A 26,237-nucleotide genomic window follows, 5' to 3' on the forward strand; every position below is an offset into this window, starting at 1 on the left:
ATCCCAAATTTTTAGCATTATGTAAATCTGTTTCTGACATAGAATAAAAAATAAAACGTAATTTTAAACTTTTTTTCTCAGAATTGTGATATATAAACTTCAATTTTAAAGGGGGGGTGAAATGCTCGTTTTCACTCAATATCCTGTTAATCTTGAGTACCTATAGAGTAGTACTGTATCCTTCATAACTCCAAAAAGTATTTATTTTTATTATATTTATAAGAGAAAGATAGTCTGTACCGATTTTTCCCGGAAAAACACGACCGTCTAGAGGCGTGACGTGTGGGCGGAGCTAAAGAATCACGAGCGCCAGTAGGCTTTTGCGTTGAGAGCGTTTGGAAGCTGTGACACAGATCCAGAGGCTGAAATTTAACGCAGCATCAGCAAAGGCGTCTCTATGTGGTATGTATTGAAACTGTATATATTTGCTTAGCTGTTTTGGAAAATGACTAAGTTCCACTTTGTCGTCTTTTTTTTTTTTTTTTTTTTTTTAAAGCTGTACATGTGGAAAGTGCAGTTTGATGACAACATCGCATGTTGTTTACTTGATGTGCTTACAGAGATATTTGAAGCAGTTTTACTCACCGCATGCGGTTCCAACACACAATCGTGACCCTTTTTCGTTGGGACTGCATTATCCTTAAGAAATAAACGGTGTGCAAATCCGTCGTCAAACTGGGCCTTGTTTGTAAAACAAGCATCTTCGAAATGCAGGGAACAAACACAAACACTTGCACAACTCCGTTGATGCTCTGTAAAAATAAACTCCATCCACTGGTCCCTTAATGCTGTTTCTCTTTAGGTAATCTGTGCAGGGTTGTCTTGCCCTGGCAAACACAAACACACTTCTTTTGTGACTTTTCGTGACGCTCTCGCTCTGATCAGTGAAGTCTGTGCTCCCAGTGCTCTGCTATACGGGAGCGCGCGCTCTTCCGGTAAACGTGCCCTCAGGACCCATATAAGGAAATTCCGCTCCATCTAACGTCACACAGAGCCATACTCGAAAAAAACTTTCCGAAACTTGTGACAAACCGGAAGGAGTATTTTGGGAACAAAAATACTCCTTCAAACGTACAACTTAATTTTTGAAACTTTGTCCATGTTTAGCATGGGAATCCAACTCTTTAACAGTGTAAAAAACTCAGTATGCATCAAATAGCATTTCACCCCCCCTTTAAGTAAATGATTAATTTCAGAATCGCAAGGCAAGTTTATTTATATAGCACATTGCTCCACATTTGTCATAGCAAATGAAGTCAGGAATATACCTTGTCTGATTCTCACATAACCTTTAGCTGTGTGTTTGTCTGGTGTGACATCATTGATTTATGATGTTGTTATTATTAGGGGATGATATAATCTATGCATACTTGTCGCTCTTGATAAGAGCAGTGTCCGAGCAGACAGCATCAGAAGCAGTCTTCATTTTAGCTGTGTTTGACGTACGTCAGCATTTTCTTCTTCGATCAGCGGCAGCACAGAAGATGCAGACTTTCAGTTCAACTGCTGTGTGTGTGTTTCTGACCTGGCTGTATTTTTGGGGACAACATTTCTGAAACTTTCCCTACAACTATGTATCTTATAGTCATTAGAATTAATTTATAAAAATAGAAGTATGCACTAAAAAGAGTTCTTTAAAGATGCATTCTGCATTGTTTTATTTTTTTACTAAAATTAAAAAAGATTCATAAATGCTGTACTATAATATATATATATATATATATATATATATATATATATATATATATATATATATATATATATATATATATATATATATATATATATATATATATATATATATATATATATATATAGCAATGTCAGCAATGTTGGCTGCTTGGATAACAGTGGCTGCCAAATGCATTATTGTAAAGTAATAAAGCACTAAAGAATGAGACCTAATAGTAGGTTATGGATACTAGCATATCTTACATAATTTAGTTTTGAGAGACTTTGTTGCACAAGTTGGCTTTTTTTTCCATAAAGTTTTTCTTTTTCTTATTGGGAATATCTGAAAAGCCCTATCCTTATTCAGAACTCCAAACTTTAGAAACAGTTCTTGATGTTTATTTGTACATTGTTCAGATCAGTGGGTTCTAGAAATCTCATTTAAGTTCTTCAATGTCATTAAGTTGTAAAACCCTATTTGGGATTTTACAACCTTTATTAATCCTTTATTTTAAGAATGCATAGGGGAAAACATGGTAAATTAGGCAGCGTAAATGTGTACGTGTGTTGAAAGTAGTGCAGACTGGGACCATCTAATAAGTGCATCTCAAAACTTCTATTATGCATGTAGATTGTTTAAATACAGATGTTGATGGGAACCCATAGAGCCGTGGGTTTTCTCGTTCTTTTTTCTTCTCTGTTGCCTTTTACACTCGTTCTCACTATCTCTCGTTCTTTTTCTCCATTTTTTTCTTCTATGTCATTTGGCAGCTGTTGTTTGGCACGGTGCATGTGATGGAAAGCAAGTCTTTGATATGAAGCCTTCTGTGTGTGTGGGTGTGTGTGTGTGTCTCTGAAATGTGATCTTGATATGCCCTTTTCCCAGCATTCATCTGTGTTTTTGTGTGTATATGTTTACGTGCATTTCTGTTTGTTCTTTTTCTTCCGTGACACTGATTGGATGCACTTTTATGGCATGGGCAGAGAGATGTGCAGTTATGAGCAGCAGTTAACTCCGACTCGACTGTACATGTTCCTCCCTGTTTCTGCAGCTAAATAAATGTCCTTTAATCTCACCAGTCCGCCTGTTTTCGGCTCCCTCACTTTCTCTCGCCCTCAGCGGGATGTGCTTCACAGAACTGTGCTCTCTGTTTTTGATTTGCGCTGTTGGATTATTCAGCAGGTCATATTTACTCCAGCTCTGTGTTATTTGTTTATAATTTTATTTTCAGCTGCTAAAACTGCTAGTCAGTGCCTGGGTTTTATTTAGTTGTTGATTCCTGATGCGTTCTTTGGTATTTCTGTTGAATAATATAGAGTTAATGTGACTCTCACACACTTTTAATTCACAAATTAACTGTCTGTTTCTCTGTTTTGCAGGTAGGAACATCATCTGAATTTGACAAGCACCTCCTGCGGAGATACAGGTATATAAATATGTGTGTGTGTGTGTGTGTGTGTGTGAAAGAAGAGTGTGATGTTTTTTTCTCAGATGAGTAATTAAAGCCTTCTGAAAATGTCCTGCCAAGAATTCTTCATTTTTCCCTCACATTCCTGCCTTTTTGCTCCTTGTAAAGACAGTGGTTTTGAGGGTGTGTGTGTGTGTGTGTGTGTGTGTGTTTGTATGTGTGTGTGTGTTATGATTATAGCTGTTGTGTCCAGACACCAAATTCCAGACAAGTGCTGCAGAAGTCATTTCTTTAAGTGAATTTAGGAGTGGAAAAGAACTGAGCTAAAATGTCTATTTCATTCTGTTAGTGTGTGTGTGTGTGTATTCTAGCTGCAGCTTTATTGTGGACGGATTCTGTCATCTCTGAAGTGTCAGTTGATGCAATAATATTAAGTAACGCACATTCGAGGGAACAATAGTGGAAAAAACTTTCAATAGAGAGCTTTGAAAGGTTTCATTTTATAGAATGTGAATTACATTATTGTTGTGAAACTAATAGTTCACACAGAATGAAAATTGTCATCACTATCTATCTGCCTTTGTCATTATTTTATCACCAGATACCAGAGCTGCTCTTTTTATATAAGGAAAGTGTGGTGATTTATACTGCCAACCTTTAAAAAGACAAAAATATTATAAAAGTACCATCATACAGTCTTCAGAAGCCTTTCAATAGCTTTGTCTGAGAATCGAACAGAAATGTAAAATGTTATTACTTGAAAAATCTTTTAAAAGGTTAGTTCCCCCAAGTATGAAAATGCTATTATCTTTCCAAAACATAAGACTTGAGTTCATCTACGGAAATGAAATGAGGATATTTTAAATATTCTTTCAACGTTTTCATTCATCTATTAAAAAGTCGATGCAACCGAAAGTGTCATGCATCAAAAAGTACAAAGACATTGTGTGAGCTCTGTGTATGTGTGTGGATCACTGTGGATATATTCATAATAGCCCAAATTAAATCTGTTGAACGACTTGGATTAAACTGGTCAGTTTGTACTTTTGAATGCAAAAACATTTAGATTAAGTGGACTTTTAATGGATCAACCAAATGGTTAGATAACCTCAGGAAGATTAGCCAGCAGTCGTACATCTCTAATTAAAGCTCACCACACTGTCACACACTGAACTGCTCTGATTCTGTTTGTTTATGCATGGGTACAAAATGGCAAACTGAATCAAAATCTCAGTTCATATCTTGTCTGCCATACACTCTTTATCTGTCTCCTTTTTCTTCCATCCACTTGTCATTTCTATAGAGTTCTATAAAATATTTTTCAACTTTTTGACTATATATATAATTCTTTCACACACACACACACACACACACACACACACACACACACACACACACACACACACACACACACACACACACACACATAATATTTAAGTATTTAACCAAAGAGTCATTGAAGTAAAACATAATTTTAAGAGGAAATAAATTTCATGCATAGTTTTAATAGAATGAAATGCCTTATAATATATACAGTGTGTATATATAATATACTGTATGTGTGTGTGTTAACTGACATTTAAATGAGAGATGCTCAAGCTGTTAAAACATTTATCTTATCACTCATAAATGTCAATGATACATGGAAGGATCATGAAGCCAGTCTAATGAAATACACTTAGGAAACTTAATAGCCAAATAAAAAGTGTTAAAATCATTTAGGATGCTGCTTCAATTTACATTGTAAGTGAAACCATCACAAATACTTGAAATATGACATAGACCAAGTTATTTTTGGTTGTAATGTTCATACATCAATGCCCTTTGATCTGTACAATGAAAAATGATTTCATTCTCATTCACTACCCAGTTTGGTGATTCCCCTGAGAGAGTGTGTGTTTCTGTTTGTGCCGCCACCCTGACAGTTATTTTTGTCATTGTGCTCCAGATGCATATTTCCTTCCCATGCTGTTTTCACACACAGCAGGAGAATTCCCGGAAGATACACACACACACACACACACACACACACATCACTAACCTTAGCTGAGGGATGGACGTAGTGAAAATGCATCATGTAAAAATGTCCACATGCTGCCTATTTTAATCATAATCATAATCATATTTTTTATTGTGTTCAGAACAGATTTCTTGAGTGCTTTCATGGTGATATACTCAACTAGTGCTGATTGGCCAAAACCTTGATGATGCACTGATTCTACACCATGGCCCAGGAGGCTCTGTGGAAATACCCACAATCCTCAGCTCCCTGGTGAGTATGACTGCCTGCTCGAATGTTTGTATTAACCTTTGTTTTTATAAAGATATGATGCACTGTGCTTTACAGAACTCAAATTAAAGCTGTAAATTAGCAATAGTGAATAAATACACAACAGCTACAGCTTATATTATATTCATAATATTTGCATTGCATGCGTGTGTTTGTGGATGGTCTTCTATGCTCCAGATGACAAAAGAAGATGATTTCATTCTTTTTTGTTGTTGTTGTAGATTTACATTGGCAGTGCCTCCGGCTCAACGAGAAAACCTTTGCAAGGTCAGACAGCCCTCGATGTCAGGATATGATTTGTGCAGAGCACCACACTAAAAAAATCTCCTAGGGAGCCAATGGCTATTAAAAATAACCTTATAGAAAACCTTGAAGGAGACCACTCTATAGATGATTTAATATTAATATGTTTTTAAGATACCATTTAGTATTTTTTTCTTTACAATGAGGTTTGATTTGTTAATATTACTTAAAGCATTTACTCACAGAGCATTAAATAATGTTAACAGTAAATGTATAAGTAAATGTGAACATTAACTAAGATTAATAAATGCGGTAAAAGTGTTGTTCGTAGCTAATTCATGTCAACTAATGTTGTTAACTTATGGTAACAAATGAAATCTTATTGTAAAGTGATACCAGTATTTTATTATAGTAAAACTCTTGTGAATTTATATCTTTAATTACGTCAAGTTGTTATATTAACAAGTCAGTATATTGATATAAATTCTGACAAACCTAAAGTACACATTCTCAGTTCTCAGTTAATTTAATGTAACGGAAACAGGCCAATTTAGCTCAAGGGGAATCATTTAAGATTTTAAAGGGAATTTGAAGGGAATTTCACGGCTGGTCACTTAGACGCCCTGCGATTCAGTGAACGAGCCGTTTAACATAAAATCTGCGCTGGATACTAATATCCAAACTATAGTGAAACACTATCAATTAGCACAGTAAGAAGATCGGCAGTTTAAGACATTAACTTGTAAGCACAAAACACAAGATACTTCTCTTTTCAATATGAATAAGGCTTTATTAGATAAATCTAAGACATATAAACTAATCTAACACATAAATGCATACACTCACACATTCATACAAGTTGCAGGAAGATCGAAAGTTAGGGAAAGATGAGTTTAAGAGAATGGAAATATGGAATCCCAAGTTTACAGCAATACGTTAAATTGCATAAACATGAACAACCATCAATCACGTAATTAGCGCTCGCATTGATTTCCTCAATGAGGTTAAAATTATATTAGATACATCAGCACAAATGTCAGAGTCTGGAGGTAAAGTTACATGCGTCTCCTGTGAAAAAGGAGTCTCGGTGAAAGGGCTATCCCGAGGTCGTTGATTGGCTGGAAGTTCAGTCGCTGAAGTGACGTATTGGGAAGCCCGTGGTTGTTGGGCGTTGGCTGAAAGTGCAGAGTCGTGTGGGCTGGTTGAAGTTGAACGGGCAACCAAGGTCAGGCGTCGGAGACTCGATGTTACAAAACTTAACTCAGAACACGAAACTCTCAAACGGAAAAGAAAAGAAATAAAGTTTGATGAGACAAGGTTGTGTTCCTTCTCATCGTGGCTAAGTAGCAGCAGGCTTGCAGGCCGAAGCACACTGGAACCGCGCTCAAACAGTGATGGTTAAACAGCATGGCTAGAAGCTAAAAGCTAAAGCTAGGTAGCAAAGCTACAAGCTAAAAGCTAAGAGGAGGCATGACTAATAGCAGAGACTAAAAAGCCGACTAAAAGCAAAGATTTTACGATGTCCTCAGTTTTTAAACTGGCCTGTTGGCCACACCTCAAATGTTGTCTTGACCAATCAGATATTGTCTTGGCTCAGGGGGGTATCAAAAATCATTTGTTTATCTTACCAAGCCTGTGGTCCGAATTTTCCTGCCTTGCAGGGTCTAATTTTGGACATGATTCCTATTACCAGGTTATGATATATTTTACAAATAAATGATTGTCAGGACAATATCAAGCAAGAAAATTCAATCACAGACATACCAAACATAATTACAAATCGTTAAGCTATGCCATAGTTATAAAAAAAAAACATATAACTGATTATAACATGATAGTCAAATGTGTGGGTTACACATAAATGAATATGGAGTGAAGCGATGGACTGATTCATTTATAAGTCTTTTTGAGTTCATTCTGGTCCATATATATGTACAAAAGCAGTTTCTTTGCCATTCTCTTGACAAATACTTCTGTGGAGACAAAATCCCTTCCCCCTTAGGAATTTCAGTCTGGTTCTGCTAGGTGGGGGGAAGTCAATGGAAGTGTTTAACTCATGGGTTTCCATGTGATGTCCAGCGTTGCATTTCAATTACGAACAACAAATTTGACACCAAATTTCTCTTCTTCGAATTGAAATTGTAAATAATTGTTCTAGTGGTTCTTAATGTTGAAAGCTGTTGTGTGAACAAGTTGGTTGGTCATCTTGCTTGGTTCTTGTGGCACTAGAACTGATTTATGACTTCCTGAGGAATTCGGCTCGTGTTTCAACGCACAGTTTTGATAGATTCTTTAATTTGTCTGGTTCGACTCATTTCTGTTACATTAATATAAGATATAACTGAAAAATGTGAGGAAATCAGTTGTGTATTCACTGGATGAGTATGATTCCTGACTCAACACGATGTTATTTGATTAAATTAATGTAGAGGCATATAATTGTTCACTACTGTTGCCAATAGTGACTAGATTTTAAATGAAAATTAAATCTCACTTTTTTTTAGCCACAGTCTGGAGGCCGGTTTGTGTCCATCTGTCTTTATGTAATATGTTGGATTACTGTGTGATTGGTTACATCCTCTTTCCTAGTGCATGTAGTGTCTCTGTGAATCTCTCTTTGAGCGTTAGCAAAGCTCAGCTCATCTTTTGGCATGAACCTGATTTCATTTTCCACCCAGTTGCATCATTGCATGCATCACTGGGTTGTAAACAGCCATAATCACATTTAATTCCATCAAATTAAGTTGATTTAAAATGTGGTAATTCAGTTTGGTAGCACAGAAGCAGCACAGTCTGCGGAGCTGCTTGAGCAAAGACAAATGAGCTTTTCATGAACGTCATTGCAGATTCAGTCCTAGTACCGATATATCGGCAACTTTTTATGTTCCTTAACATTTAATAAAGGAAATTACTGGTGATCAACCTGTTGATGTTGATTCACATTACTTGAATTGCTTACTTTGTCCTCTTTTACACTTAATCTGTTTTGACACGTCCTGACCAACAGCGACAAGCCACTGTCAATCAAAAACTAAACAAGGGCTTGAAACTTTGAAATGTATCTTTAGTTCAGTAAATAGAGGTGCTTAACCAAAAATGACTGAGAGGTCTGTTTAGATTAAGAAATAAGATATATATCAAAAATATTTGCATTGAATTTTTAAAGTTTTTCCATTTTTGTACTTCTCTCTGATATTGAATGCACTGTTTATGTGTGATTTTTGACAACTTTTTTTCACTTTTCCTCACTTTAGCCATGATGTCAGTCTGCGTGCCCTCACCACATAACTCCTCCCCCTCTGTGGACGTAGCTAATTGCAATGGACCTTCTGCAACTCCACCCACATCCCTCAGCCTGCGTTCCTCACACAATCAACTGCTCAGTGGTGATGTCATCAAACAGGGCCAGACCACGCCCCCAAAGGGCAGGAAGAAGTACGCACTCACGAGCATTCAGAGCGCGATGGGACTCGGCGAAGGTGTGACGCCACCGCCGTCATCTTCAGCAACTAGTGCTAACCCTAAACTGGCCAAAAATGGTGCGAATCAGTTACGGAAAGCTGCGGAACGACAGGATCACAACAAGAACACCACGGGAGAAGACGAGGATGGAAACACAGCTGGCGAATCAGAGCTCAGCATCGACGATGAGCTGAGGAATGTTGAGGAATTAAGTCTAGACAGTGAGTCTAACGCTGACGACGTTCACAGTGACTTTGACCAGAACAACGAGCTTGTTGACGAGGATATAGATGAGTTAATTGATGATGACACTAATGAGGAGGATCGTGCGGAGAATTGTGACGACCTGCTCATTCTGTCGGAGAAAACGGACATTGTTTCAGATAGGAAGTCGCCCGAGCATATTAAGACCAAGAGTTACCTGGAGTCATGTCTGGATGAGCTGTCATACGAACTGTCTGACACGCAGGATGAGGATGTCACTAAGCCTTTGCTGGAGAAAGAGAAGACTCCCTGTCCCTCGTCTCCGAGGAAACTACACAGCCCTGAGGACACGCCCCTCCTGTCTATCGGCTCTTCGTCTTCCTCTTCCTCACCGGAGACGAAAAAAGACAGACCACGGACGGGAGCCAAGACAGACCGGGCACTAAACCGCATCCAGAACCTTCCACACAGTGACGAGGAGTCCAGCTGGACCACGTTGTCACAGGACAGTGCATCCTTGGGCTCACCAGAAGAGAGCGGTCAGTAGTACACATTTGAAACCTTACTATGCATATGTGTGTAGTTTGCTGGTCTGCTCAGTGTGTTTGTGTGTGTGTGTGTGTGTGTGTGTGTGTACTTTGGCCTGGTGTTGTGGATATGATGCACTCATGTGGTATGTGTGGTTTTCAGTTTGACTGAAGAGCTTTGGCAGAAAGGTGTTTGTGTGTTTAGACTTTTCATTTCACTGAAGTGTGATCTAGGTAAACGCAGCACAGTGTGTGTCTGGTTTGAGGCTGTGGAGGAAAGCTTATCAAAATCGTGTTAACTTAGTTGTACCTTTTTTGTGTGTAAAAATTGTGATCTGAAAATGTTGAAACCGTATAATTCATCCAAAAATTCTAAATTGGTCATCGTTTACTCTCTCTAATGTTATTCCAGACGTGTAAGATGTGAACCACAAAATAAGAAGTCGTACAGAATGTCCACGCTGCTCTTTTGCATATAATGAAAGTAGACGGGCTCAAAAAAGTACAAAAAAAGATTTTGAAAAATGTGTAACTTCTGAGAGTTTGAGTTGCAGTGAGTGATTTTCAGTGATTGATGACATAAAGGCTTGTTGTTACAAACATAATAAAAACACATAAGACCCTCCATCAAAAGGCCATGCAACCAAAATTTTGAAGCATCCAAGAGTTCATAAAGGGTGAGTAAATGATGACTGAATATTCATTTGGTTTTTGTGAGCTAGCCCATTAAATGAATCTGTTCCTCACACAAATTAATTGCAAGACTAGGTCTGCATCTGAAATCAAATATTCTCTTCTTTGAAATAAATATGAAAGAGGCCACAAGAGCACACTATGATTACTATGAACTGTGATTTGTATTTAATCTGTAAAATATAAAATTACACATTTTCATGTATGCTTAGACAGACTGCAGTTTGACTGTGCAGCTATTGTTATTATAACTGTGCATCGGAATGTGCTTAGTGTCTACTTTTACTGTATATTAAAATTAAAAAGAAGAGAGCAGGATCAACATTCATCAAAATATCTCCTTTGATGTTCCACAGAATCAAAACTACAAAGGGTTGGAATGACACGAGAGTGTGTAAATAGTTTTTATTTTGGGTGAACAGTCACTTTTGGTACATGCAACCCACATTTATAACAAGGATAAATGGTGCTGTATGTCTCCTCTTTGACCCCGGGCTGTCACTCAAACCAGTCCACCATTGACACAGTGTCTGTCAAAATCTCTCTCATTGTAGACAGGAAAACCTCACAGGTGTGTGGAAGGTCTGTTTGGCCAGCATGGTTGGTAATGGACAGCTGCGACCTGGTTTTACACCCAGATGTTAGCTGGCATCACCGTGGCAGACTGTTATGCGCACGAAATCCTTGCACATCCATCCCTCTCCCACGGTTTCTGTATCTTGTCATACCAAGATCACATGACCACACACGGGGTGACACTGCAGGAAAAATGATCTCAGGGTTGCCGGGGTAATGATCGTTCGGCGAGGGAGGTGGGTTTGCACGGCCGCATGACCAATCAGATGTCCCAGATGGACAGGAAGCTGATATCTCTCTTCCTGCAAGATTTGGATAAAAAATAAACAGAATATAAACAGTCTTTTGCTCTTGGATGCTCACCCACCCCGTCGCTCCCTCTCCCTTTCTCCATCAGTCGCTCGCCCCCTCTCTACCTCTGCTTTCCTCTCTCTTCTCATGTCATCCTTTCTGCTTGCGGCTGCTCAGTCATGATGCTGGGTAAAGACTACATGTTGGCCATTGTTATAGTGAATTACGAGGGTAGGTACTGCGCGTCGGTGTGTCTGTGTGGATGTGAGTCAGTGCTGCGCATGTAGCGTCTCTGTTGCGTGTGCATGCTCATAAATGCAGGCGGAGAAGAGAGATTAGGAAGGAGGGAGGATGCACTGAAGGGTGTCACGAGCTGTGTGCTGAATACTGAAGTTTGTGCATATGTTCATGGCACTTCGGGTCGCGTGTGTGTGTGAATTTTTTTATTTTCAGCCGTCCTCCCATCCCCCTCTGCCTGCCACATGCTTTATACACAGCAGAAAGAGAAAGAAATGATCGAAAGTGGGTCGCATGTTAAATCTTGCATGGAAAACTAGGCTGAGGATAGTTACTACCTGCTAGCAAGCTGTCTATCTGTGCGTTCAAAATGTAACTTGATATTATTTTTGCTAAAAGATTGACACAATTATTAACTCTTTCCCTGCCTTAGACGAGTTATCTCGTCTTTTAGAAGACAACACTTCCCCAGCTTTTCGTGTTTTCACTGTTATACACTCTGGGACACTAATACACATCTTCTGAATGAATACAAAACCTCCCGAATACAAACACATGTGAACATGACGGAGAAATGAAGGATCTCTTTTGTAAACAGATGCATATTAAAAACAAAGTGATCATCAGCAACAGACAGCATATGAAAACTGCATAATGTTATGAGTAAAATGTTGATCCAGGAAGTGTTATCTTTCTGTGCAAGCTTTTGAGGTGTTGATGGAAGCAATTTACTTGATTTATGCCTTGATAATCATACTGAATATTATCCAGATGTAGTTTTTGATAAAAAATTAGATTTTCTCACTTTTCTGTAATCTACCTATATCCAACTGTTGATAAAAAAAAATGCTTTAAGCTTGAATAAAACAGATTTTTGTAGTTTTTTTTTGTTTGGTCAGGAGAAGGAAGCTGAAGTCCACAGACAGGATCCTAACATTAATCCCCGGTCTGTCTAGATGTTGCAGAACATAATGCAGTCCTGTGTTTACTGCATCATCCACAGACCTGTTTGCTCTGTAGGCGAACTGAAGAGGATCCAGTCATTTCCTTTAGGTGGGCCAGCATGTCCACAGCTGTTACAGCAACAGGCCTGTAGTCATTTAGTGCTGTAATTTTGGGTTCCTTTGGGATGGGCATGATGGTGGGGCATTTGAAGCATGAAGGGACTTCACACAGCTCCAGCGATCTGTTGAAGATCTGTGTGAAGATGGGGACAGCTGGTCAGCACAGGATTTCAGACAGGCTGGTGTAACACCATCTGGGCCTGGAGCTTTTTTTCTTTTCTGCTTCCTGAAGACCTCGTCTTCGCTGACCTGAATTGCAGGTGTGGGGGAGAGGGGGTTGCAGGAGCTGTGAATGGTCATGTGGAAAGGTGTTCAGGGCGGGTGTGGGGTGTGAGGTGGGGAAGTGAATTGAGTCCTTAGTTTCTCCAGTATAATTCCTTTTTGCCACTCTGATCTCCTTTTGCAGTGTGTATTTAGCCTGTTTAAACAAGACTTTGTCCCCATTCCTGTATGCATTGTTGGAAACTCAGAAGCGAAGACCAGGAGACTCTTGGGTAAGCTTCAGCAGAATTTGTTATTGAGAACGCTCTGCGTGGCGCTGTAGTCATCAAAAGTCTAACCAAAGCAGTGATACTTTGGAGTTTATATCATTTCAAGGGGAGGGATCCATACAGCAGAGGTGGAGACAATTTAAACACAGCATGCAAATTGAATACAGGGATCGGCCTGATGCTGGCAATTTTCCCATCTTTGATCTTGTCAGCATAACAGTGTCATTTAAATACAGAGGTGCCTGACAGTATCTCTGATACCTTCACATTATCATAGAGACAGAAGGCACAGCTGTCCCTTGAGCTTAAAAAGCCAAATGCTAAGGAATAGCACAAAGACAAAAGGTCATTATCTCAGACACCTGGGCTTCTATCCTTTTTTACCTCAAAATGTATCTCGAAAAGTTTTCAGTTTATATGCTATTACATTGGAACCTAGATTTAACATTTTATAAATTTGTAATCCCACAGCATCTTCTTTGGCCTGATGGAGCTGTCCGAGTTTTGCAGTGAACCATGGTTGGTCATTGTTGTAATGTTGAACAAGTCCTGGTAGGAATGCACATATCTTCACAGAAACTGATATATGACGTTACAGTCTCTGAGCTCGCTCAGGCAGTAGCTTCAAAAAACACTCAAAACAAGCTTGTAAATCCTGCTATACTTCGTTAGTCCATCTTTGTACAGTCCTTAAAACAGGTTTAGCTGATTTCAGTTTCTGCCTGTAGGTCGGTATAAGATGAACCAAACAGTGATCAGAGTGCCCCAAAACTGCTCGTGCAGAGTGATGTGCATTCTTAATTGTGGTGTAACAGTGATCCAGTATATTACTGTCTTTTTTGGGACATGTAACATACTGTCTCTGTTTTGGCAGTCCACAGGAAAGATTTGCTTTATCAAAGTGCCCAAGAATTATTAAATCAGAGTCCAGGTGTTGCAGTTCTGTGTCTGTGAACTGATCATGGAGTTTCAGTAAAGCTGAGCTCAAGTGCGCTTGAGTGAGTTGAAAGGCTTACAGTTAATGAAGAGAACTTCTAGATCTGAACAGCACATCTTCTTTATCACTGTTACAATCTTTACACCACCACTCATTGATGTAAAAGCATGTCCCACTGCCGTGTGATTACCCTTTGATTCTGTGTCACAGTCTGCTCTGAACATAATACCCAGTATTTAAAGTCCGCGTGAACTGGAAATTGCAGCCAACTTCTTTTCAGCGTAGAAACTGAATATTGAATATAGGATGGGGGTTTATGGTTAAGGATAATTTTTTCAAGCTGTCAAATTGAGGTTTGAATAAAGATTACCAAGACAAAACTTTTTTTTTTCTTCAGGGAATAAACTTGAACAGATTAATTGTTCAAGACTAGCAATGTGCACTAAGTAAATAAAGTCACGACTCCTGTACTGCAGAGCCACATTGAGAGAATTTGGGTAGAGGAGATATTTCTATAGGCACTTGTGTTCACTTAGCATGCCTGGAGATTTGATTAGCGTGCATGACTAGTGCTGGCTAATAGCTGGTTCACTCCTTCAGTTCTGTTGGCTAATTATTAAGTCTCACTGAAGTGAGTCGTGACTTGAAGCAACAGTGAGGCTACTCAACTAGTGCTTTCTGCCTGAACAAGTTACTGTCACTGTTGTTATAATTATCTAAAACTAAATTCATAAAAACATTTGGAATGGATTTCACCTGCAAACATTTGATGAATAACAGTAAATCTGACTGCACCCTTGGTGATTAAACGGCATAATTTGAAAGTTTTTTCTCTCAAATCCTTTTACCGTGTTTTATCCAGACAGGTTTCCAGCCACAAGTTACCTTTATATTGACACTGAAAGTGAATTTATAGCCAATATTTGTGCTATGTGGAGCAGGATTTTAGACCAATGAGATTTCATTGTGGGTGGGGCTACACAGAGTGATTCCTAGACATACTCCATCCACCATGTTTGCTAAATCTTTTGATCTGTGTGACCTTCTACAAGTCAACCAATGAGGAACAACTGTCTTGGTACCTAGTAACACTTTCGGGCACTGTTTTTAATAACTTTTTAAATCGAATAGTTCCTAAGCTTCCGTGACATGATGGGATGCATCCGTCTCATTTGACATACAGCTTTTGCATATTGCGCAGTGGGGGATATTAAAAGAATGAGTAGCAAAGTCTATAAAAAAACATTAACTTAGAATATGGAAAAGATTTTATCATTTGTGTCTATGCTAGTTATCACATGATGTCAGTTAATTTTTTCTTTAGTTGTTAGTTATTCATTTTGTACAGTGTCATGTAGATGGACACAAGGGCTTTTGAGAATCTCTTTAGAGTTGTTGACTCACACACACACACACACACACTTAATATTATGGCTCAATGGTTTTGGGGAGGATGTGTTTCCTGGCTTGAATATGTTCAGCATATGTGTGAGTAACAGACTGCAGTGGTTTACTGTGTGTATATGTGTGGTTTTCCTCACCCAGATTGCATTGTGTGAATAATGCTCTTACTGACATCTGAAACATGAAACACACATTCCCAGCTGTTGAGTGAGGACAGACAGAACAGTAGCGAGCTCAGATGAGAGAGACTGAGATTTTACAGTGTGATAGTCTTCCAGTAAAAAATACAAAAATACCTATTCAATGTATTAAAGGGCATTCATATATCACAGAAACATCCTTAACATAATTTATATCACATTCAAAATGTGAGTGTAAGGAGACAAGAAAGAGTTTGTAACCCTAACCCTAAAAGCATACAAAAAGTACTTCCTGTTGATCGACACTTCTTAAAGACTGAGGTGTCTATAGGTTGCGTTCAGACTGCAGGCGAAAGAGGCCAATATCTGATTTTTTTTGCTCACAAGGATCTGTTTTTGTTATGATAGTGTGAACAGTACAATCGCCATAGAATTTGGATTTTTTCAATTCCGATTTTTGCCACTTCCATATGTGGGATTAAATCCGATACAGGCCAGTTGTTTTGCAATACGACTATGATGTAGTTGAGGAATTTTGTGGTAAATGGACAAACGTGTTTCAAACACAGGATAATCTGTATCAAAATGAATTTCAAAAATAAAAAAAAGTCACATTAAATGTTGTTTGTCACATGTAGTAGACTATTTTTTTGTAATAGGAGGATTTCCACCCAACTACCACCGCATGTATTTTTCAAACCTGTGGGAAGCACTGGGTGTGAGAGTCGATTTTGCCTGTCATTGCCGCCAACATGATTTTGTGAGGAAGTTGTAGCTGCACACTGCATCTGTATTATGATAGGTGGTAACCAGTGTTAAGGTACAATACTGCCACCATCAGTGTTGGAGTGTCAACAAGATTTCACTGATACTGGATTATTTCTGAATATAATTTTTTTTAAATATCACAATAATTTTCAGTACCAATATACGCAGGCCAACATATTTGCTCATACAGATAAGAGTAATACATCATTAGAAACTGTCAAGGGTTTAGTTTTATTTGTATACACTCACAATACCAGCAAAACATTGTGCTTTTGTAAAATAAAGAAAACAAACCGGATGTGTTTTCTGCCGTCTCGGTCATTGTGGACTGGAGCATGTCACAAAAATGAACCAAAACTGAGTTTATAGGCTGCAATGTGAGAAATAGATCTAAATAACTCTGAAGATTATGTAATGCTACATTTTTCTCTAAAACCAGATCCACTGTACTCACAAGTGAGCATTGCCAACTTCATCTTTGCAGCCAACACTAGTTTATTAAATAGTTAAAATGTCTCCTTGATATTTCCGACACATTCATAGTCATTACTTTTGACGATGCTTTGCTGCAAGATTTATGTATATGTGTATATATATGTTTATGTATATTTATAGTTTTATATATTTAAGTGATTAAATTCATATAAACATGCAATTAGTCAACTAGAAAATTTTTTAGTCGGGGGCAGCCCTAGTTGTTAAACTATTCATCAACACTCTTGGAACGCTGTTCAGATTCAGATTCAGGAGTACCAGAACTGTTGTATTCTGATACATACCATGTTTTAAAATTACTCATGCCGTCATACAAGATATTGATCATAATACCTAGTCGTAGGAGTCTTGGATATCTTGGTTGATGGGTGTGTGGATCATGCCTGACCTTGTGTTTTTGTGTTTCCAGATATCTGGGGGGAGCACTCATTTCAGACAGACCCTGATTTGCCTCCAGGATGGAAAATGATGACAGACATGGCTGGGATTTATTACTGGCACATTCCTACAGGCACTACACAGTGGGAGAGACCCGCCCCATGCCATCCGATGCCAACTGGACCTAGCCATGCCAGCCGCAAACACTCCCTGGGCTCCCTGTCACCCTCGCCCACTCCAGACCATGAGGTAACCCTTTAAAACCATGTGGTTAACTGCACATGGTACTCAACTAAAACAAATCAACAGTTGATATATCCACATTTACCAATAATTTGCTCTGTATCTCTTTGTTGTCCTCTAGTCGATGTCTCACGCCGACGTGTTTTTCGGAGCATCGAGTCGTTCAGGCAGCACCACTTCTGACAGCTCGTCTGACCCCGCCCCCATCCCGTCTACTTCGTGTCTGGACCCTACCCCTATCCTGTCCTCAAACTCTTCCTCGTCCTCTGACGCCAATGTTCCTTCCTGTGGATTTGTCAACAGCTGCTACTTTGTAAGTCTATTCATCAATGTCTCCTCTTACAGTACGGACAATACTTTATGCTCACATCCTGCCGTTCTCTGGGTGTTTAGATTTCACAATGAGTACAATTTGGTTGTGGAGAATAAAAAAGATAAGACAAACGTATAGTTCATAAAAGCATGAAAATTCAGGGTAATGGCATTACATATGTGGCGGTACCTCAGTTGCCATTTTTTTGGATTGCTATTTTTTTTTTTTTTTTTGATTTATTGTATTTTTTTTTGTCCACGAAAAAGAGAAACTAATCGATTGAGAATTAAAAATTTTGTCACTTGCAGTCAGTTGGAATATCCACAACTAAAACTATTGCCAAATGGTTGTTAAATTATAAACCATGTTGGTGAATTTCAAGCAAATTTAACTGGAATATTGTAAAAATACCATTAAGAAATTTGGGGTCAGTAAGATTTTTTTATTAGTGTTTTTTGAAGTAAGTTTCATGCACACCAAGGCTGCATTTATTTGACCAAAAATACAGTTCATACAGTAATATTGAAAAATATGATTACATTATAAAATAACTGTTTTCCATGTTAATATATATTTATATTTATTATATTTAATTTTGCTACATTTTTTACTTTCTAATTCAATCAATTTAAAGCATCCTTGCTGAATAAAAGTACTAGTTTCTTTTTAAAAAAAATCTTACTGACTCCAAATGTTTTAAATGTTGTGTAAATTTGTATTGACAAATATAAATATATTGTGATATTTAGTTATAAGTTGGTCACATACAATAAAGCTAAAACTGTATATATTTGTGTGTGTGTGTATAGCCTCGGTCCTCATCCCTACAGATAATGCCAGGGAAGGATAGACACTTTGAGGCACGCCATCGGGAAGAGCACAAGGTAACAGTAACACTTGTTTACTCTCAGAATGTAGTCGAAATACAGTTTGTGCTTTCCTCTGATCCTTGCAACATAGAGTGAGATATCAACATCCATACTGCATGTAATCAAATCCCAACCAAACACCCAACAGAAACTGTGCACACACACACACACACACACACACACACACACACATGCTTATCGAGTGATCTAACAACCCTGTCTTGTCTCTGTCGCCCTCCTACCCTCGATCCCTCAACCTTGTCCTCCCTGTTTATGTGTTTGTGTGTGTATAATGGTGCAGAAACAGCCATGGAGTGATTTTGCAGTGGGAAAGATTGATAGTGAGATCTGGAAGGTTAGTATCTCACGCAGTTTTTTTTTATTATTATTAAACTTCAGAGCCAAATACACAGTAGAATTTCTCAGGGAGCCAACACTTGGTTATGTTCTTCACATGGTTCAAAATTAATTTTTTGCCCATCAGCTGGCCCATATTTTACAGATGTATTTTGCATTGAAAAATTTTGATCTACCTGAAGTTCTACTGGAGTAGTTGTGTTCTGAGATCCAGTACTGCTTCATACCTTCCTCACCCTTTGACCTTTAACCTTTCTACTGAGCATGGCTTTTGTGTGTGTGTGTTATTTTTGTCTGTATGTACTGCAAAAATCATTTATCCAACTCAATTAATTTTACTAACCTATTTGCCTTTTTTTCTTCTTGATTTAAGCATAAGCCTCACTAAATTTTGTTAGTATTATGGTTAAAAAAAGTATTGCCAAGAGGGTGAGAAAAAAATTATCTGAAATATATATATATTATGTAATTTTTGTTTGTCGTGGAAATTGATCTTGTTTTAAGTATATTTGGATATACATAACAAACATTGCAAATGAGAATAAAACATTGATAAATCAGTTGCTTACACTTTATTTATCAATTTATGTATTTATGGTGTATTAAGAAAATGATTTTTGCAGTTCACGGAGCAGGAAAGGTCCTGTTCACTCTTCATTTCTTCTCATTGTCTTGATCCATTCTTGTGTGCAGCAAAATGTGCAGCGTTGAGACTGTGTCTGTTTTAAAAACTGGTTTGTTTAATCACTAATCACAGGAAGGAACTGTGCTCTTTTTGTTGTGTTTAGTGTGATCTGCACATACACAGATCTTTGCATCTAACCCACTGGCTCCATGCTGTACATTTGAGGGTTTGCTATATGTTTGTGTTTAATCACGTCTGTTTTATCTCTGCTTCAGGATCTACAGGCGGCCACAGTAAACCCTGACCCCAGTCTCAAGGAGTTTGAAGGTGCAACTCTCCGCTACGCCTCCCTCAAGCTACGGTGTGTGAAAGAGAATAAATAAATAAATACACATAAATGAGAGAGAGAATAAATAGTGTATATATCTCTTCTGACGGTGTGTGCGCATCTGTGCTCAGAAACCCTTCTCCTGTGGAAGAGGAAGACTCCATCAGCATTAACAGTGACCCTGGAGCCAAGGTGAGAGTTCATGAGTTTGTGCACATACTGCAGCTATTACAACTCTACAGAGAACTTATTATAGTCTTAAAGGCAAGATCCAAATTCATACTCGCCAAGCTCTAAAGCAGTATGCTGTATAATGGAGTTGCACATTAACTGGCTGGTGTTTGTTTAGGAACTGCTACATTATATGGTTTAAGTCAGATTATAAGAATGATAGTCAAGGTCTTGTTGTAAGAGATCAAATTAATGTAAGCATCTTCTAAATAAAAGGTTATTGTGTCTGCTGCATCATGTAACACCTCGTATCTCAATGGAAACAGCAAATTACTTGCATTCTCATATGAACAACATAGAAAAAAAGCATGACAAATGTATGGTTTTAATGTACCAGGATTAATGTACCAGGATTGACACAAACTATTTCAAACATAGTTTATTGCTTTTTGTATATTGCTGGAATTTAGTGAAGCCTCAGGAGTTTCCATCCTCCAGTGTAATTCTAGATATACAGTGCCATCTGCTGGCTGCTCAAAGAAATGCATATGCACGTCATTATTGGAGAGGTGGGTAAAGATGAGATGGAAAAACAATTTATTATTATTATTTCTGATGATTTTATCATAAGAGTGAGATATGTCCTTAAGTCAGCAGAGCCCTGATGTTAACATGAAACACTAAACAACACTATCATATATGCATAGTCAAATGCATTTGTGGCACAAAATGTGAAGCAAATCAATAAAAATCAGTTAATCCTTCAAATATTTCATTATGCAGTGTGTCACATACACTACCATTTAAAAGTGTGAGGTCTGCAGATTTTTTAAAATGTTTTTGACATCTCTTATGCTCACCAAAATGGTTTTATTTGATAAAAAAATACAATAAAACAGTAATATTTAGTATCTGTATATAGTGTAAACAGATGAAGAATGTAGATCTATACATCACAACTATGCAGTAATCCTACTGTGGCTCAAGTGGAACTTTTACTGGATTTTTAATTTCTGGTTATGAGTTGTCAGATAATATTCATCTGCTGTTGATGTTACCATTCAATGTACACCCCCCCCCCAAGTCAGGCTCTCTCTCTCTCCCTCTCTCTCTCTCTGTGTGTGTGCTTGTTTCACACTCTTCCTCGTGTGGATCTGATCTTTCAACAGCAGTTAAAATCAAACTGAAAGAGCAGGACAACATTCTGCCTGTTATTAATCTCTCGCCCTCACAAACACTTTTATAACAGAGGCCCCTTGTCACATATTGTCAGAAAGGAAGAGAGACTGAATGATGGATGATTTTGCTCTCAGAGTACTGGGAGTGAGATACAGATGAGAAAGGAGGAAGTGAATGAGTGAAAGATGAAAGAATAGCTCTTCCAGTATGAGGGGTCCTCTCTTTTGATCTCAGCACCCTGTTATAAGAGTTGTGTGTGTGTGTATTTATATGAACACACTCTCTCTTTCTCACTAATGGTAACATCAGCTATTCTTAGAAGATGGAATGTGAAAATGTAAGAGGTGTTTCCTCAGTCTAGTTTGTCTCACTATAGAGAAGTAAGATATGAGACATAATGGAATGTGTGTAATAGATAAACACAATACTATATTACTGGGCTTGTTCTTTTGCGAGTTGTTTTGTTATGCCTTATGTCGTATATATTTGCTGCGCTCTTCATTTTCATCGTGTGTAGCTGTTGTCCCGTAGTCTTTGTGATTGATCAGTGGGTTTCTGTTTATTACAGTGTTTTGCTGTGCGCTCTCTCGGCTGGGTAGAGATGGCTGAGGAGGATCTGGCTCCGGGTAAAAGCAGCGTCGCTGTTAACAACTGCATCCGTCAACTGTCCTACTGCAAGAATGATATACGAGACACTGTGGGCATCTGGGGAGAGGTGAGAGACCGCTTCACCCTATCTCACACACACACACACATACTAACAAGATTTACAAGAGCCAATGCTGGTGGACCAGTTTTACAACCAGCTAGACCAGCACTATAGTCTAAACACAGGAAGGCACATATAATACCAACTCATGCAAAAATACACACAATGTTTCTAAACGTCATTTTGAAAAAGGGAAGGTAGAAACAGGGAGATAAGACCTAAAAGAGACAAGAAAGAATCAAAAGAAAAGAGGGAAAACTGAAAATGTCATGCAGAAAAATAGAAGAGGAAGAGGAAGAAAGCGAGTTTAATGTGTTGTGACAGGACACAGCCTCTGTTCTCCTCCTGCCTTTTATTTTCTGATCTGATCATTTATTCATTACTTTCAACACACATACAAGCACAGGCATCCTTAGAGCTCATAGTAGCTTGTGACATTGATTCTAAAACCCAGCGAGTTGCTGTATTTTAAGGCATCACAGGTGCACCTTTTCTTTGGTCAAATTCCAAGGCAGCATTGCATTTATTCTTCATGGAAAAATTCATTGAAAATGTGGAGCAGGAGAAATATTGGTTATAATATTTTATCCGATACTCAAAGCATCAATGATTTGACAATCAAGTTGACAATTTTGACAAATAAGCTAACAATATTACTGTACCTAATTTTTTATCAAGTATCATTTTATCAGCATGTTAACATCCACCAGTAGTCAAGCTGCAGTGCGCTTTGTTTGAGATGACATGAATTATAAAATACATTTCATTCAATACAAAAAAATAGGTTATTTGAATGTGCTTTTTTTGCATGCATTTTCTGCTTTTGATAGTGTGATGTTTTTAACTGAGCAACAGCTAAGGAGCTACTGTGTGCTCTTTTTGTACTGTGCTAGTTGCAAGAAATGACACATACATTCAGTACTAAAAAACATAGTTTAAAATATTCAGTGCTATTTTTGTGATGCCTATGAAGGCAGCTGTCTATGAAGGCAGTGGATGGCAAGAAAGCTCAGAAGGTTTTGAAAGGAAACCCTTCTAATACGAACACTCTTGTGCGTGTGTGTCCAGGGGAAGGATATGTACCTCATTTTGGAGAATAACATGCTGAATCTGGTTGACCCGATGGATCGAAGCGTTCTACACTCTCAGCCAATCGCAAGCATCCGTGTGTGGGGCGTCGGGCGTGATAATGGAAGGTATGCACTGGTTGGGTTAGTTAAGGAAAACATGGTAAATGATGAAGGGTGTATGAAATGTTTAATAAATGACAGAGATAAACCGAACAAAACTGAATGATTAATAAGTTAACTCACTCTGTATTTATGAAAGTGTGGGAAATGTTCCTAAAATGCTTTTGGAAACCACACAGATGGGGCATGAAGCGATTTTATATGAGTTAAAACATTACAGCTTTCAGCTGCCATAAACATCATCAGAGTTTTATTTACGTGGAGCTAATTTTCTACTTTGCTGATCCTGTTCGGCTGACTGGTGGTCTATCAACACTAATAATGTTTAATCTCTGTGACCCACTGAATGTTGGCTCGAAGCTCTGCACTGTTTTAGATTAAGCAGTTTCTGCCTAGTTAAATCAGATCAATATTTTCAAAAATCAAACTGACCGACAAAAGATGTTGAATGGATGTACATTTTATCATTAAAATCCTTTTTTTTACTGAAGTGAAGTTCTTTTTATCAATTAAAAAAATAATTATTATATCTCAGTATTTTTTCACCCTTTCAAATTTTCAGATGGCTTTCTAAAAGTGTACTTTTTTTCAGCCAGTGTTGCAAAGTATTTTTAAAACATTTAATGCAAAAAACTCAAATGGACAATAATGCAAGAACTTAGAGTAAAAGTCATCAATAGATGTTTTCCTCACCGTTTTTCCAATAAATAATCATTATGGAGGAATTATGATCTTTATTTTCATATATATGCACCAATATAAAAAGACATATCAGTATTTAATAGAAAAGCAGTATTTATTAGTTTTTTGTTAGAACATTTAAATATACTAAAAGAGAATTGTGTACACATTTTAAGTGGTAATGGTAATAGTTTAAACTGACAGTTGTCTTATGCACAGAACATTTCTTAATTTTATATCACTAGCAAAATCATCAGCAATATATTGCGACTGTTGAGTGTAGAATATTGCATGAAGCACATGCCGTGAATTCTTCACAGTTCATTTTAATTAGAGATTTTAGATCTGCAAGCGTCAGCATTTCTGCACCTGTGACTTTCCTCATGTGCTCGTTATCTATAAAACTCTGCAAGAGATGTCTCTGTTAATGTATTCTGATATCGAGACAGTCCTCCGGTCCCTTCAAGCGAAAGGTCACTATATAATGATTCTGGATTAAAGAAGTCACCCCTGTGAAAGGAGGACAGAAATAAAAGATTGATGATAGAGAGAGTGCTAATGAAAGTTAAATCCAGTGTTATAGGTGCTGTCGGTATGTGAAGAGTGTTTGTGAGGTCATCCAAAAGTTGCATATGAATCTCTCACACACTAAAGAGCTTTCTTGCTTTAGTCCCAGAAGAGCTGACTGGTTTGTGTGTTAGTGAGTGTGTGTGAATGATGCAGGGGTGGAATGCAGCATACTTCATCAGGGATGCTGAATCACAGTTTTGCCTCACTGAGTGTAAGCAGTACCACATTCTCTTCATATTCTCTAAACTGGAATCATGCTTTAGGCAGTTTTTTTTTGGGGGGGGGGATTTATTGTGTAGTCCGCAGGTGTTACGTATGTGTTTGCATATGATATAATTGTCCTCCTGTGCTAATACACCACTAATCCCATCAGTAAAATTTTCCTCCCAAGACCCTGGAGGAGGTTACCGTAGCGACAAGCGAAACGAGAGGGGGAGGGTAAAAGGAATGCTGGGATTGGATGGAAAGAGAGAGAGCGAAAATGAGAAGCGGATAAAAAAGAGAGAGATTGAGTGTAGAGAGGTGCGCTGCAATTTTTCAACAGAGCAGAGGATGAGATGAGGAGGTGAAAATCTGTAGAAGAGGGGTATGGCATAATGTTAAAACAGGGAAAAACGCATGAATTAATAGATGTGAGTATTTTTCTCTTTTTCCTGTCCATCGTTTTTCATTATTTATTCTGTAATTCACCAAATTTTTGATAGTACCCATCAAATACATTTAAGCCATATTTTCTACAGCATGGCATTTGTTGTTTAGTAGTTTTCAGTTGAAGTATGTACTGGAGTGAGATGGGAGGAATACTAGGACTGTTAGAAGGTGGAGTGGGTGGAATTTCTCCAGATGGTGTGAATGAGGAGGAGGAGGAGATTTCAGTAGAGAATTGTGGATGCACTGTATGTGTTGTCATTGACTGTGGTGAGGATCGTATTGTGGAGTACTGTGTGTTCGGTTATTAAAGTAGGTCACAGCAAGATCTTCACGTCACTAAACAGGTTACATTTGAAAGAGACTGCAACTTCCTTGCATGTTCCCTCGGATCGGATCCTCTGATACCATCCCACACATCTACACAAACTAGAACACATGCCTTTTTTTCAAATTCCTATGGGGAACCTCTGGGTTCTGTTCTCAGTCCATTAACGTTGTTACCTGTACCTCCTTGTAGTTTCTCTTTGACCCTCCAGCACATTTTCCAGTTGAATGCTGCTGAGGTGCTGTTAAAAAGCCCATTTTTAACAGGTTTTGAAACAGCCTGGGGTTCATCCTGGACATTATTGAGTGCATTCAGTTCATCTGGTTTTATTCTCTTTCTCTCTCAGTCTGTTAAATCTCTAATTATCACACTGTTACATATTCATGTTTCTTACTGGCTGCACACTGAATCTCATGTTTTAAGGTGTTACATACATCGTGATAAATGTCTGAATTCATTTGTCACACCTACTGGTCTCATTTTCTCTCTCTTCCCTCTTATTTTCTGTTTCTTTCATACATGCTTATTATTGGGGCTTGGATTTGATTTGCTAAAATCTCCCCACAGCATGTTCCAGCCATTGTCTTTGAGATGCGCATCCTGCCATTAGTAATGCTCTGAAATACCTATACACATCAGAACCCTTGCAGAACATGTTTCTGTCAATCCTTCATAATACATATGTTTTTGCATTAAATTGAGTGTAACAGTTTTATGTTAAAACCGTTCTTGTGAATGATTTATGC

At 38.1% G+C, this 26,237-nt stretch overlaps 1 protein-coding gene across 9 annotated transcripts in view; it reads left to right on the top strand.

Annotated features, from left to right (window-relative positions):
• LOC113106802 (amyloid-beta A4 precursor protein-binding family B member 2-like) overlaps positions 1-26,237 on the top strand; it is a 41,579-nt gene that overhangs the window by 7,143 nt on the left and 8,199 nt on the right. For 4 of the 9 annotated variants that reach the window (XM_026268827.1, XM_026268842.1, XM_026268848.1 and 1 more), the window contains exons 2-13: positions 3,052-3,098; positions 5,222-5,352; positions 5,592-5,637; positions 8,868-9,818; positions 17,312-17,529; positions 17,645-17,836; positions 18,646-18,720; positions 19,007-19,060; positions 19,963-20,048; positions 20,147-20,207; positions 21,934-22,080; positions 23,143-23,270. In XM_026268827.1, the coding sequence (XP_026124612.1) occupies positions 8,870-9,818; positions 17,312-17,529; positions 17,645-17,836; positions 18,646-18,720; positions 19,007-19,060; positions 19,963-20,048; positions 20,147-20,207; positions 21,934-22,080; positions 23,143-23,270 (1,910 nt within the window). In that variant the 5' untranslated portion in view covers positions 3,052-3,098; positions 5,222-5,352; positions 5,592-5,637; positions 8,868-8,869. Of the gene's footprint in view, positions 1-3,051; positions 3,099-5,221; positions 5,353-5,591; positions 5,638-8,867; positions 9,819-11,484; positions 11,598-17,311; positions 17,530-17,644; positions 17,837-18,645; positions 18,721-19,006; positions 19,061-19,962; positions 20,049-20,146; positions 20,208-21,933; positions 22,081-23,142; positions 23,271-23,770; positions 25,148-26,237 lie in introns of those variants that run through there. The other 5 variants (XM_026268833.1, XM_026268856.1, XM_026268836.1 and 2 more) reach the window with 5 other exon arrangements.

Source organism: Carassius auratus, chromosome 1, assembly GCF_003368295.1.
Source record: "Carassius auratus strain Wakin chromosome 1, ASM336829v1, whole genome shotgun sequence".
NCBI lineage: Eukaryota > Metazoa > Chordata > Actinopteri > Cypriniformes > Cyprinidae > Carassius > Carassius auratus.